Source organism: Eublepharis macularius, chromosome 1, assembly GCF_028583425.1.
Source record: "Eublepharis macularius isolate TG4126 chromosome 1, MPM_Emac_v1.0, whole genome shotgun sequence".
In the NCBI taxonomy this organism is placed as follows: Eukaryota; Metazoa; Chordata; class Lepidosauria; order Squamata; family Eublepharidae; genus Eublepharis; species Eublepharis macularius.
Window position 1 is genome coordinate 151601463 of NC_072790.1, and position 12138 is coordinate 151613600.

Here is a 12138-nt window from a genome sequence, read left to right on the forward strand (position 1 = left end):
AATCAAGGACTTGATGAAGCAGCCTCCTCAATACTCAGAAAAGCTCCACTATAAGGTGATTCAAAGATACAGTAATGGCAAAGACCAGTGCCTTTACCTCCTCCACCAAATAGGCACTTCAGTTGTTTTCTTTCACTTGCATTCAATCTATTCTATTCATCACCTTCAACTAATTAAATATTTTGTAGAAGCTGTTATGGGTAGTCATAATATAACATTTATTCTATACTCATTGTTACAAAAGCAGTAAACTTTAATATTGGTATTTATTGTAGTAATAAATTACTCTTTGTTTAATATTAGGTGAGTTTGTTCATATTCAATAGTTATAACCAATATTAAAAGAATCTGTTTGCTCATATAGATTGATTAGCATTTATTTTCTGTTATTTTCTTTATCCTTGTCATAAGGTTTACTTTTAGTCAAATTTCTAAAAATTTCATTTAAGGCTTTCAGATCTTAATTCTTCTGTATAATTTAGTATTTTTAAAGACTTGTTAGTTTCCGAAACTGTCAGTTTCTTTTAGGAATATGCTTTAGACCTATCAAGATTATTTTAAGAATGTATGAATTCAGTGCTAATTTTTTTTCTGGTATTGCAAGAATTCTGATATTGCAAGAAAATCCTCTTATGAACTGCTAAATTAGTTCTTTATATTTGGATTGATTCACATTTCTTACTATTCTGCAGGATGTGAAGAACCGTCGAAACCCCCGACTTGTCCCCTATGCACTTCTAGATGATCGCACTAAGAAATCAAACAAAGACAGTCTCCGAGAGGCTGTCCGTACACTCATTGGCTATGGGTATAACCTTGAGGCTCCTGATCAAGATCATGGTATTCAACTTTTGCTCTTTTTGTTTCAATAAGTAACTGAAAACACTAGAACAAGTGTCTTGTATTATACATATGGAATATGAATGAACTGTTTATGAAATTATTAAAAAATTCTGGTGCAGTCTGGAAGAAACTTGTCATGTTAAAACTGATACAATACTGTGGGTAATAATGTGAAAATCACATTAGAGAATCTGTATGTTCCGATTCTCTAATGATTCTGTTTTACTATCACACTAGATATTACTGAAATATACATCCAAAGACGTTCAAAAATTGTCCTGGTGCAGTGCTTGCTGAATGTTGACATCCTTATGAAACACCTGGATGCACTTTTCCAAGAATCTGAATTATTGGAAGAAATTGCAGAAATGTTGCATACCTAATAAAATGTGTGTACTTTTTCACATTTATGTATATTAAGAGCATGACCTATTTGATTTAAGTACTTTTAAGTCATACTGATTTCAGTAGAAGAACATGGAACACATGCTTAACTTTACTACTGACATCAACAGGATTTAGAAATGCTTAACTTGGATAGCATAATGTCATTAACAGGCATACGCAAAGTGCTTCACATTCACTACCTCAGTAGCCTTTCCAATAATCTGGTAAAGTAAGTTAATAGTCTTGTTTCCATATTAAAGATGATAAACTGAGGATGAACTTTGTTTGCCTGAAACCACTCAGTGAGTTTGTAGCTGATTATGTTCTTAGCTCCTATTTATTCACTAAATATATTTGTTACGTTTTTGTCTCATTCTTCATTCAAGAATCGCAGTGAGGCCAGGCTGAGAGCTGGCTGCTACACAAGAACAATACTTACATTATTTGATGCTATGTATTTATGGTTGTTGTGGGTTTTCCGGGCTGTATTGCCGTGGTCTTGGCATTGTAGTTCCTGACGTTTCGCCAGCAGCTGTGGCTGGCATCTTCAGAGGTGTAGCACCAAAAGACAGAGATCTCTCAGTGTCACAGTGTGGAAAAGATGTAGGTCATTTGTATCTACTCAGGACGGGTGGGGTTGAGCTGAGTCATCCTGTAAGAGTTTCCCAGGGTGTGGAATGCTAATGGCGGGAGGCTTCACTGTATCCTGAGGAGGTTCTTTTGCATATGGATTGGTACTTGATGTGCTAATCTTCTCTGCAGGGCTATTGTCAAGGATAGAATGTTTTGTTAGCCTGGTGTTTTTCAGAACTGGCAACCATGCTCGGTTCATTCTGAACCTGCAGAGAAGATTAGCACATCAAGTACCAATCCATATGCAAAAGAACCTCCTCAGGATACAGTGAAGCCTCCCGCCATTAGCATTCCACACCCTGGGAAACTCTTACAGGATGACTCAGCTCAACCCCACCCCTCCTGAGTAGATACAAATGACCTACATCTTTTCCACACTGTGACACTGAGAGATCTCTGTCTTTTGGTGCTACACCTCTGAAGATGCCAGCCACAGCTGCTGGCGAAACGTCAGGAACTACAATGCCAAGACCACGGCAATACAGCCCGGAAAACCCACAACAACCATCGTTCTCCGGCCGTGAAAGCCTTCGACAATACATGCTATGTATTTACATTAACTAAATTATATGTCATTTTGCTTTTATGTAACTTGTTGGTTCTGCAGTTTGGCATAGTGGTTAAGAGCGGCGAGACTCTAATCTGGAGAACCAGGTTTGATTCCCCACTGCTCTGCTTGAACCCAGTTGGGTGACTTTGGGTCAGTCACAGCTCTCCAGAGATCTCTCAGCCCCATCCACCTCACAGGGTGATTGTTGTGGGTATAATAATAACATACTTTGAAAAACGCTCTGAGTGTTAAGTTGTCCAGAAGGGCGGTATATAAATCGAATGTTGTTGTTATTATTATTATTGCAATGGAAATTGCAACTGTTGACTTTCCCCCTGCAGTTGCACTTGAACATGCCGATCAGGCTGCGTTAACTTGTTCACATAAATTCCAGTTACACACAATACATACATGTGTTGTGTGTTGTCTGTTGTTTTGGCAAAAATTATTATTTCTCATCATTTTCTTAACGCTCAGAAAATTGCTTGCCATTCATTGTATATATGTAGGAAAATTAAATGATCTCAAAATATTTTGGTTAAGTATCGTAACTGGCAATCAAGGATATCATCTAGTAAATTTAAGCACTTATGGATTTTGCAGAAGCACACACGTACTGACCCTGTTTGAGGCCTTTATTATCTTGTTGAAGTCAACTTTTGTGATGCCAAGATTTTCTGAGTCATTACATTGCAGCTGAGTCTTGTTACCCAGGAAACAGATGTTACATGTGTAGGCAACTCATGGGTGCTTTGGTTTGGGTGTATTTGTTATATACACAGATGAGTGAGGCTTCAAAGTAGGGCAGTGAGAGGGAAAGAGAGAAAGAAAGTGAGGGGCCGATGCTATGTGAAGAGGAGTGACAGAGAGAGATCCCAAGGAAAGAGAATTAAATCATATACTGCCTTATCCTGTAGCATGATTTTTGTTCAAATGTGGTGGAGGGCAAGGTTGTGGTGGGGTGGAACCTAGTTGGCCAGTCTAAAAGCTCCTTTTAAACTCCTAAGTTTGTGCAGTTGCCTGCTCATATAATTCTAGTAGAGGAACAGAAATTATCTTATTGAGAATTACCTGAGGGGAGGGGGTGAGCTATGCTAATTGTGACAAGAGATGATCCTCTAATTGTTAATTAACTCAGGAAATCTACTTGATTGTCCTGTCTGTGGCTTAGGTATTCTTTTGAATATTTGATTATATATGCAGGAATGTCTGTTAATGTCTCACAAGCACTGGTCATCCTGTTAGTATAGATTTAGGGTGATCTTATCCTACTATATAAAAGGCAAGCTGTATTGGAGACAACTCACTTTTTATTCCTGCGCAGACACACTCGCAGGGCCCTCTGTAGGGATAAAAAGTGAGTCATCGGCAACATGGCTTGTCTCGGAGGCCCCGAGGAGGCTGCTGTGGCCCAGCGTTGTGGCACATCCCTCTGGAGGTCCTGAGGAGACCGCCACGATGGTGGCAAGGCCCAGTGCAGCAGCGCAGCCCTCCCAAGACCCTGCAGCACCCACAGAGGCGGCCCTCTTAGTCAGTTTTCTAGAGCCTGTTGTATTTTTCCTCACAATGGGCTCTGTCGCTAGTGGAATCATAAGACTTTAGGCAAAGAGGTTACACAGTTTCATGGTCACCTTATCATGTGGTCCCGTAATAAGATGGGCCTTGAGTCTGCTTGCAGGGAGGGTGGGCTAAAAATCTAATCAATCCATCCATTTATTTTATTTTATTTTCTCCATGGGTTAATCAAAGCTTTTAGCCTGTCTTAGATGGAATATTCCTGCTTAGAAGGAGATTTGGATGGAGGGTAAATTAAAAATCTGCCCAAGACACAGGATTGTAGGTCCTGGTGTAACAGTCTGGATTTTAGCACCAGTGTGTATTGTTCTCCATTCATTTGAATGTACTGGGCTTCTGATTTTTTAAATTATTTTATAGAAGTTACTAAATTATATATGGTGTGTCATGTGCTATTTTTTTCTTTCATTTATTAGCATTCATTAGCTTTTTCCCAATCAGTAAAGGTTTAAACAGTCAAGGTTTATGTTGTTCAATTCAGTCTAGTGTTAATTGAAATCTAAATATACTCGTTAAAATTGTGTGTGTGTTATGTGCTGTCAAGCCGCCTCCGACCTATGGCAACCCTATGAATGAAAGACCTCCAAAAGGTCTTTTAGTACCTTTAGGCTTTAGGTCTTCCTCTTTTCTTACTGCCTTCCATTTTTCCTAGCATTATTGACTTTTCTAGAGAATCTTGTCTTCTCATTATGAAACCAAAGTAGGATAGCCTCCATTTTTTCATTTTAGCTTCTAGGGAGAATTCAGGCTTTATTTGATCTAGTACCCACTTTTTTGTCTTTTTGGCCATCCATGATATCTGCAGAACTCTCCTCCAGCACCACATTTCAAACAGATCAATTTTTTTCCTGTCAGCTGTCTTCATTGTCCAACTTTCACATCCATACATAGTAATGGGGAATATTATAGTTTGGATTATCTTAATGTTGCAGGTACTAATTTCTTCCTTATATTTATATATAAAAAGATAAAAATAGCCACTTTAAGAGTAACAAGAGGAAAAACATCAGCTAATAAAAATTTAGTACATTCCTCATCTGATCCAGAAAAAAACGCAAAGGATCTATCAGTAATGTGGTGTCATTTGCATATCTCAAATAGTTAATGTTCCTTCCACCAATTTTCACTCCACCATCTTCTAGATCTAATATAGTTTTCCTTAGGCTCTGCATAGAGGTTGAACAGGTAGGGAGATAACAAGTAGCTCTTGACTGCTTGTACTGTGCCTTGCCTCACTTTTAGAGCAACACCGTTTCTTTTGAGTTCGTCATTTCCGCAGTAAAACACTTTGCAGTTTTCTGACTGAAAATGTCCTGAATTGGTTCATATTAGTTCACACACCCAGGATTGCAATGTTTAAATGTTCCATTTCTTGTTTCATCATTTCTAGCTTACATGGCTTCATACTTCTCACCTTCCATGTTCCTATTATGTGTGTAGCACAGTTTTGGACATTACTTTTGCATCTGTTCACATCCACAACTGAATTTACTTTTGGCATTAATCCATTCCTGTCACTAAGTATAGTGCTATTCGTTCTTGTCCTCTACTCTTCCCCATTAGTCAATTGTGCCATCTCACTGGGGGTGGGGGGTAGGGGGGGTCCTATCTTCCAGCAATATATCTTCTTTCATTTTGAATTGTCTCATAGAGTTTTCAAGGTAAAAGTGGTTCGCCGTTGCCTTTTTCTGTGCAGTGCTAACTTAGGTTAGCTGAGCAGTCACTGCCATTGTCCATGAGAGATCCTCCTCCAGTGCTACCTTCCACTACTGCTGCTGCCCAGTAGCTAGCCTTTAAGAATTACTCCACTCCCATCACCACTGGAACTGTCAGTTTTCTTCTGCTGATGTGATCGTTGATTCCTGAAGGGGGTAGTCTGGTGTCTCAGCTTTGACCATTCTGCCTTGAATGACTCTTCCAGGAGTTTAGACTCTTGACAAAGCCTGCGCTCCTGGTGGTATTGCTCTCAATTTCCCTGACACACTCAAACCCCGCCCCCACATTAAGGTGTGTATCCAAGAGAGGGTATGTATGGTGCCCGGTTTTAAACATTAAGTACTTGCTCTACTGCTTCTGGTGCTACTCATGCTGATCCTGCGACAGTCAAAAAACTGAGGATGGTCTCTAGATTGCTAGCTATCTATTTCCATTTCCACAAGGAGTTCTGGTTCTGGTCAGTGTTCAGTAAGACATGCTGGAGGTAGCTCTGACTATTAAGGTTTTTAAAACCCTTATCAAGAAGTCTTTATCTTCTTGCAAGTTAGACTATCATAATATTTTACTTGTACTGCTAGCCTACAATGTTCTAGTATTTTGCTGAGGCTAGGGAAGATAAGAGATTTTACGTAAATTCTTATTCCTTTGCATGTCCTTTTAGACACCAGTCTCGTGCCGCCCTGCTCTACATGTTTCTGCTACAATTACTTTAACTCTAGCATAAGGAGGGGAGTTTAGCCAGCTAAGACTGATAAAACCTTTCTGGAATAAATCAACTTAATTACCTAACTGCCTTCCTTGCTCTAAGAAACTGCTGGTAGTGAGAAAACTCTTTATCCTGGCAGCAAGGAAAACCTCAACTTACAGTGTCTTAATAATATCATGGGAGTGTTATAACTGTCTTTGTAATGTCTGGATTGAAGAAATGTAAGAAAAGGAACAGGGAGGACACTGACTTTAACTCGCCACAGTCACCCTCCTCCAAATTGTTAAAACAACTGCACATAGATGACCTTCTTAATAGTGAGCTCATGAGTAAATTTACGCTCCCCACCTTCAATAGATATAGCCCTCTTGCTCAAGAAGAGCACTTGCTTCCTGCTCCAGCTTTTGCCCAACTATCCTGTGCCTCTTTGGACCTGGAGGAGGAGGAGGTTGATATTAGGGAGGACATAGCTGATCAGTCCTCAGGTCTCCCAACAAATGCTCCTAAGCCTCCAATAGCCTCTCCTTCTAAAAGGGGGTTATCTAGAGCGGAGCTTATTAAACTGGTGGGTAATCTATGTTTGCTCACAGCTGAAACAGTGGTGGACATTTTCCAGCAACTAAAGAAGATCTTGAATAAACTAGATGAGCTGTCTGCACTGTTAACAAGCATACCCAAGGTCACAAACTCAGTCAAGATCAAAAAGAGTCCAGTAGCACCTTTAAGACTAACCAATTTTATTGTATCAGGCATCTGACAAAGAGAACTTGATTCTCGAAAGCTTATGCTACAATAAAATTGGTTAGTCTTAAAGGTGCTACTGGACTCTTTTTGATTTTGCTACCACAGACTAACACGGCTAACTCCTCTGCATCTAAACTCAGTCAAAGACTCTATTCCAGTGGATGTGGTGTTGGCAGCTAGTTCTATCCTTCCCCCCAACCCTTGTCACTAAAGAGGAGGTTACATCCCCTGGCAGAAGAGATGCCTATTTCCTAATAAAATCAAAGAGGAGAATGCTTTTTTACTTACTAGAAATCAAGTAGCCCTTGTGATTGCTAAGATCCCAATTAGTTTTGGAAGATGGTCAAATAGAAAAGAAATTATTTGCTCCCTAAGTCTACTATTGAGGTTGTCTACTTGTGAAATAGATCTGAAGCGAGTAGTAAGACAACCTGATATTAAAGATGGTAGGAGGCTAACGCTTTCTGTCTTTCATTCCACCATCCCTAACCTGTTGTTTAAACTGAGGGCTCACCTTGCCTTCTTTCCGATTCGGCCGTTCTGTGAGGAGGGCAGAAGACCTCTGCTGGCTTTTCAAAGGGTTCCCTCATCCTCCTTTAATAACGTTCCAAAGTCATCTGACCCATCATCAGCAGGCTTTCTCCTGGAGGCGGATGTATCCAAACAATCAGGCTTACTTGATAATTCTCAAAGGAGCAGTACCCTAATTCAGGACTCCAAACAGTTAGCGGTGGACCTAATTAGTTCTGTAAAACCTTTAATTCCTTCAAATCCCCCAGTTCTAATTGGCAGCCATCCATGTGCAAGGGCAGTTTCTTCCTTGTATCCAGGCATATGCCAGGTCCCTCTGCAAACGAATTGGAAAATTAGTTCCCCTGCTTCTGAGAACTTGGATTTTCTGCCATCTTTGTCTAAGTCCGGGATTTCAAAAAATCATATGACTAATTTTTATCTTAGGCAGGAAGGCAGTAACTCCTCCAGCACAGGATCTCTGCTGTCTCTGGAGCCTATTAAGAACACTCTTGTTATCCCTGTTCCAACACACCTAAATCTGGAGCTCTGTCAACCAGATGATTTTCTTGGTTTTCCTCAATCTTCCTGCAGAGAGGCCTCAGCTTGACTAGGCTTGAGAATCTGCCCCCCCGAACTCTCCCTTCATCTGAAAGTTCTCTCCTGGAATGTCACTGGATGGTTCCGATGCCTTTTCTACCATACCAAAATCCCTCCCTTTCATTGGAATTATAATATCATTGCTGTACAAGAAACATGGACAGCTGCAGATCTGGCTATGGATGGATACCATGCCTTTAAGGTGGCTGCTACACTAGCTAAAGGCCCAGGGAGATCAAAGGGCGGTCTGGGCTTATTCATTTCAACACAATTTAACATCAGATGTCTGGAAAAATTTCCCCTTTCCCAATGGGCTATGACAGTCCTTCTGTCATGGGAGGGCAGCAGTATGATTATTATAAATGCCTATTTGCCCCCACAAAACAATAAAACAGATGTCGAAGAAACTTGGGTGTCCTTTGAACAATACGTCTCACTTCTAATCTTGGATCACCCTGAAGAGATGGTTTCTTTGGTGGGGGATTTGAATGCCCACCTAGGTCCTGACAACCTATATTTAGAGACCAAATGTAAGATCCTCCTGGATAAATCGGAGGGGGTTTCCGGAAAACTCCCATTCCCACGGCTGTCTAAAGATCAAGATTCAAATTTTGCTGCCCTTTGCTTAGCAAAAGCTTCATTTAGGCTTGGCTTTTATGTGTTAAATGGCTCTTCACTTGGGGACCATCCTGGTGAATACACCTTTATGACAGGATCAAGATCCAGCACTATAGATTATATGCTGGCTTGCCCCTCTCTCATTGATAGGGTCCTGAACTTAAGAATACTATCTTACTTAGATGGGGATCATTTCCCTATCTCTCTTCAGGTTGTGATGCCCAATGTGAAGGACCACCACCTGATGAGCCCTCTAGCTGAATTCTCCTTTCTTGACCAACACGGCCATTGTCTTAAATGGTCTTCCCAACTTAACTCTGGGCTGAAGGATCAACTAACGTCTGATGCTCTTCACCAATCTTGCACTATCTTCCTAAAACCTTCCTGCTCCCCCCAAGACCCCCTACTAAGGTATGATAATTTGATCCAGAAGTTGGGCTCTATTCTTCTTGGTTCTCCTAGTAAGCAAAGGTCCAATTAATTTAAGTCATCTAAACCTTGGTTTGATAAAGCCTGTGTTGATGCAAAATCTGTCTTTTCCTTGGCATGTCATTGCTACAACCAATTTGGGGCTGAAAAGAGGAAGGGCACTCATTCATTGCTCCTCACCCAAAAGAAGCTGTATAAAATACAGATCCTCCAAACCAAAAAAGAATATTCAAAGCATCAATGGAAGCAGCTAAAGATAAAAACTTATCAACCTTTTGGTGAATTATCTCTAGCAAGTCATCAAATGACACATCTCCTTTGCATCTCTCCATCTCTCCGGACTCATGGGTTGCATACTTCCAGAGTCTTTATGATGATTACCATCAGACCCTTACCTTACCAGACCTAGATATTCTTCCAAGTTGGCTCCCAGTTTCCATACAAGAAGTCAAATCCCACATCAATCGTCTCAGAAGAAATAACGCCCCCGGTTTAGACAGTATTCCTCTGGAGCTCTTGAAGGAGAATGTGGACTGGTGGGCTTCTTGCATCTCTTTTCATGTATATTGATGCTTCTGGTCACATCCCCAAAAGCTGGGAAGTTGCGATGGTGGTCCCATTTTACAAGAAAGGTAGGAAAGATGATCCTTCCAACTATAGGCCCATCAGTTTATTAAGTGTTATCAGCAAACTTTACATCAGGCATCTTCTTGATAATTTTTTATCTTGGCTTGATCAAGAGGACATCATAGCAGTAGAGCAAGCTGGCTTTAGGGAGGGCAGGCCCACTTCGGATCACTGCTTAGTTCTCCATCTTCTCATCGAAAAGTATTCTACCAAAGGGACATCCTCTCTGTATGCGGCCTTTGTGGACCTAAAGGCTACATTTGACTCTATTTCTAGAGCCAAACTTTGGGATAAATTGGAGGCATCTTCCATTGACAAAAGGCTCTCTTTTTTAATTCACTCTCTCTATACCCATACTTCTCTTAAATGTTAAACGCAGCAAAATGGCCCATCTCACAGACCCCATTAATACTTTGAAGGCAGTCAGACAGGGCTGCCTTCTTGCACCTCTGCTGTTTGTATTTTACATAAATGACATGGTAAGCCTTTTCAATGTCACTGACCATCACTCCTCAAAATTGGTTCATTGACATATCTCTATCTTACTATATGCAGACGATGCCGTCATTCTCTCCAGGACCCCAGTTGGGCTAAGAAGAGCTCTTCATAGTCTTGCTCTGTATTGCGACTCTCTACAGCTTGTGATTAATTATCACAAAACTAAGGTTTTGGTAAGCGCCCCAAAGAATCAGGTCGATTAATGGCCAAAGGTTAGAACAAGTTAATTCTTTTAAATATCTAGGGGTGGTTGTGGAAGCCTCCAGGTCCAGAACATCCCACTGTGACTATGTTGCGGATAAGGGAGAAAGGTCAGCTCGCAACAAGTTTCTCCACACCAAGGGTGGCCATCTCTCACCAGCTGCCCTTAAGCTTTTTCAAGCAAAGACACTCTCTCAACTACTATATGGGACCTTCCTAGGTCCTCCTGTTTCCTGTTTTACCTAATCAAATGGGTTCAATCAAAATTGTTGAGAACAGTCTTGCAAGTTCCCAGATGTATATCAAATTCTATGATTTCCCTGGAGACTGGGGTGCTAAAGGTTGCTGCCAGAATATCTCTTTCCTCGCTCTTCCTCTGGCTTAAAATAAATCTACATCCTTGCAACCTCTTTCCACTCATCCTGCTAGATGACTTTCGATCCAGCTGGCTTAAGGCTACCTAAGTGAGAATCGCGCAACTCGGATTCTCCTCTTCAGCTCTCCTTCAGATGGGTGGAGACTCAGCCAGACAAGCTTTGAGGCAGAGAGTCGAAGACACTGAACGGTAATCTGTTATCTCAAGATCTCCCACCTATATAGTAGCACCTCATAGATGCTACCTCTGTATCCTGGCTACTTATTTATACATGGTGGAAAATAACGATGAAAGAAGAGCTTTCACTCTGGCAAGATTTTCCGCTCTGCTGTCTACAATCATTGAGGGTAGATATTGCAAGATCCCTTCGGCAGAGAGACTATGTCCATGCAATAGTGGTGAGACAGACGACGGCCCATATGTTTTTTCGCTGCCCTTTCTACAATGTGATCTGCACTGCGCATATCCTTCCACTACTTGAACGTTCTACATACACTTCTGATTTGGTCAACATAAATAGGCTTCTGTCTGACGAAAGTATAGAGATCACTCGGCAAGTAGCCAAGTTTTGCTCCCAAGCAATCAAACTTTGTTCTTTTCACATCTTGCCAGGTAATGTTGATGAAGAATTGATTATAATATCTAACACATCAACTTAGCCATACTTTGCCTGGGTTTGTGCAAACCCTTATCTACACTTGTAGTAAGTCCTGATTTAAATGCTAGATGTTAGTTGGCATACATTGGCCCTTTAGTTAGTACTGCACTAGTATGTTTTTAGTTTTGATTGGTCCTGGTGGACTTCTTTTAATTTTGCAAGTTAATGTTTGTTATAAAGTTATGTATCCATGTCTAGATTTGTTACACTCTTGTTATATTTTATATATGTTATATTCTGGTCGCTTTTTATCTCATTCCATTCTGGTCTCTGACTGTAATAAAGAAAGATAGAGATTTCCATTTCCACAATATTTCAGCTGTCATATCCAATTTCAACTCAAAGCCCTAACCTGCGAACAGACTCAAAAGGTTGCTGTCAGAGATCAGCTATCTCCAGAATGGGAACTATCTTGTGGGGTTCCACAGGGCGCAATCTTATCTCCCATGTTATTCAACTTCTACGTA

General features: G+C 40.7%; 1 protein-coding gene across 1 annotated transcript in view; it reads left to right on the forward strand.

Annotated features, from left to right (window-relative positions):
- The window catches only part of RYR2 (ryanodine receptor 2), a 720715-nt gene that overhangs the window by 361163 nt on the left and 347414 nt on the right, over window positions 1-12138 (forward strand). The window contains exon 27 of the mRNA XM_054975163.1: window positions 693-840. Within this exon, the coding sequence (XP_054831138.1) occupies window positions 693-840 (148 nt within the window). The remainder of the gene's footprint in view (window positions 1-692; window positions 841-12138) is intronic.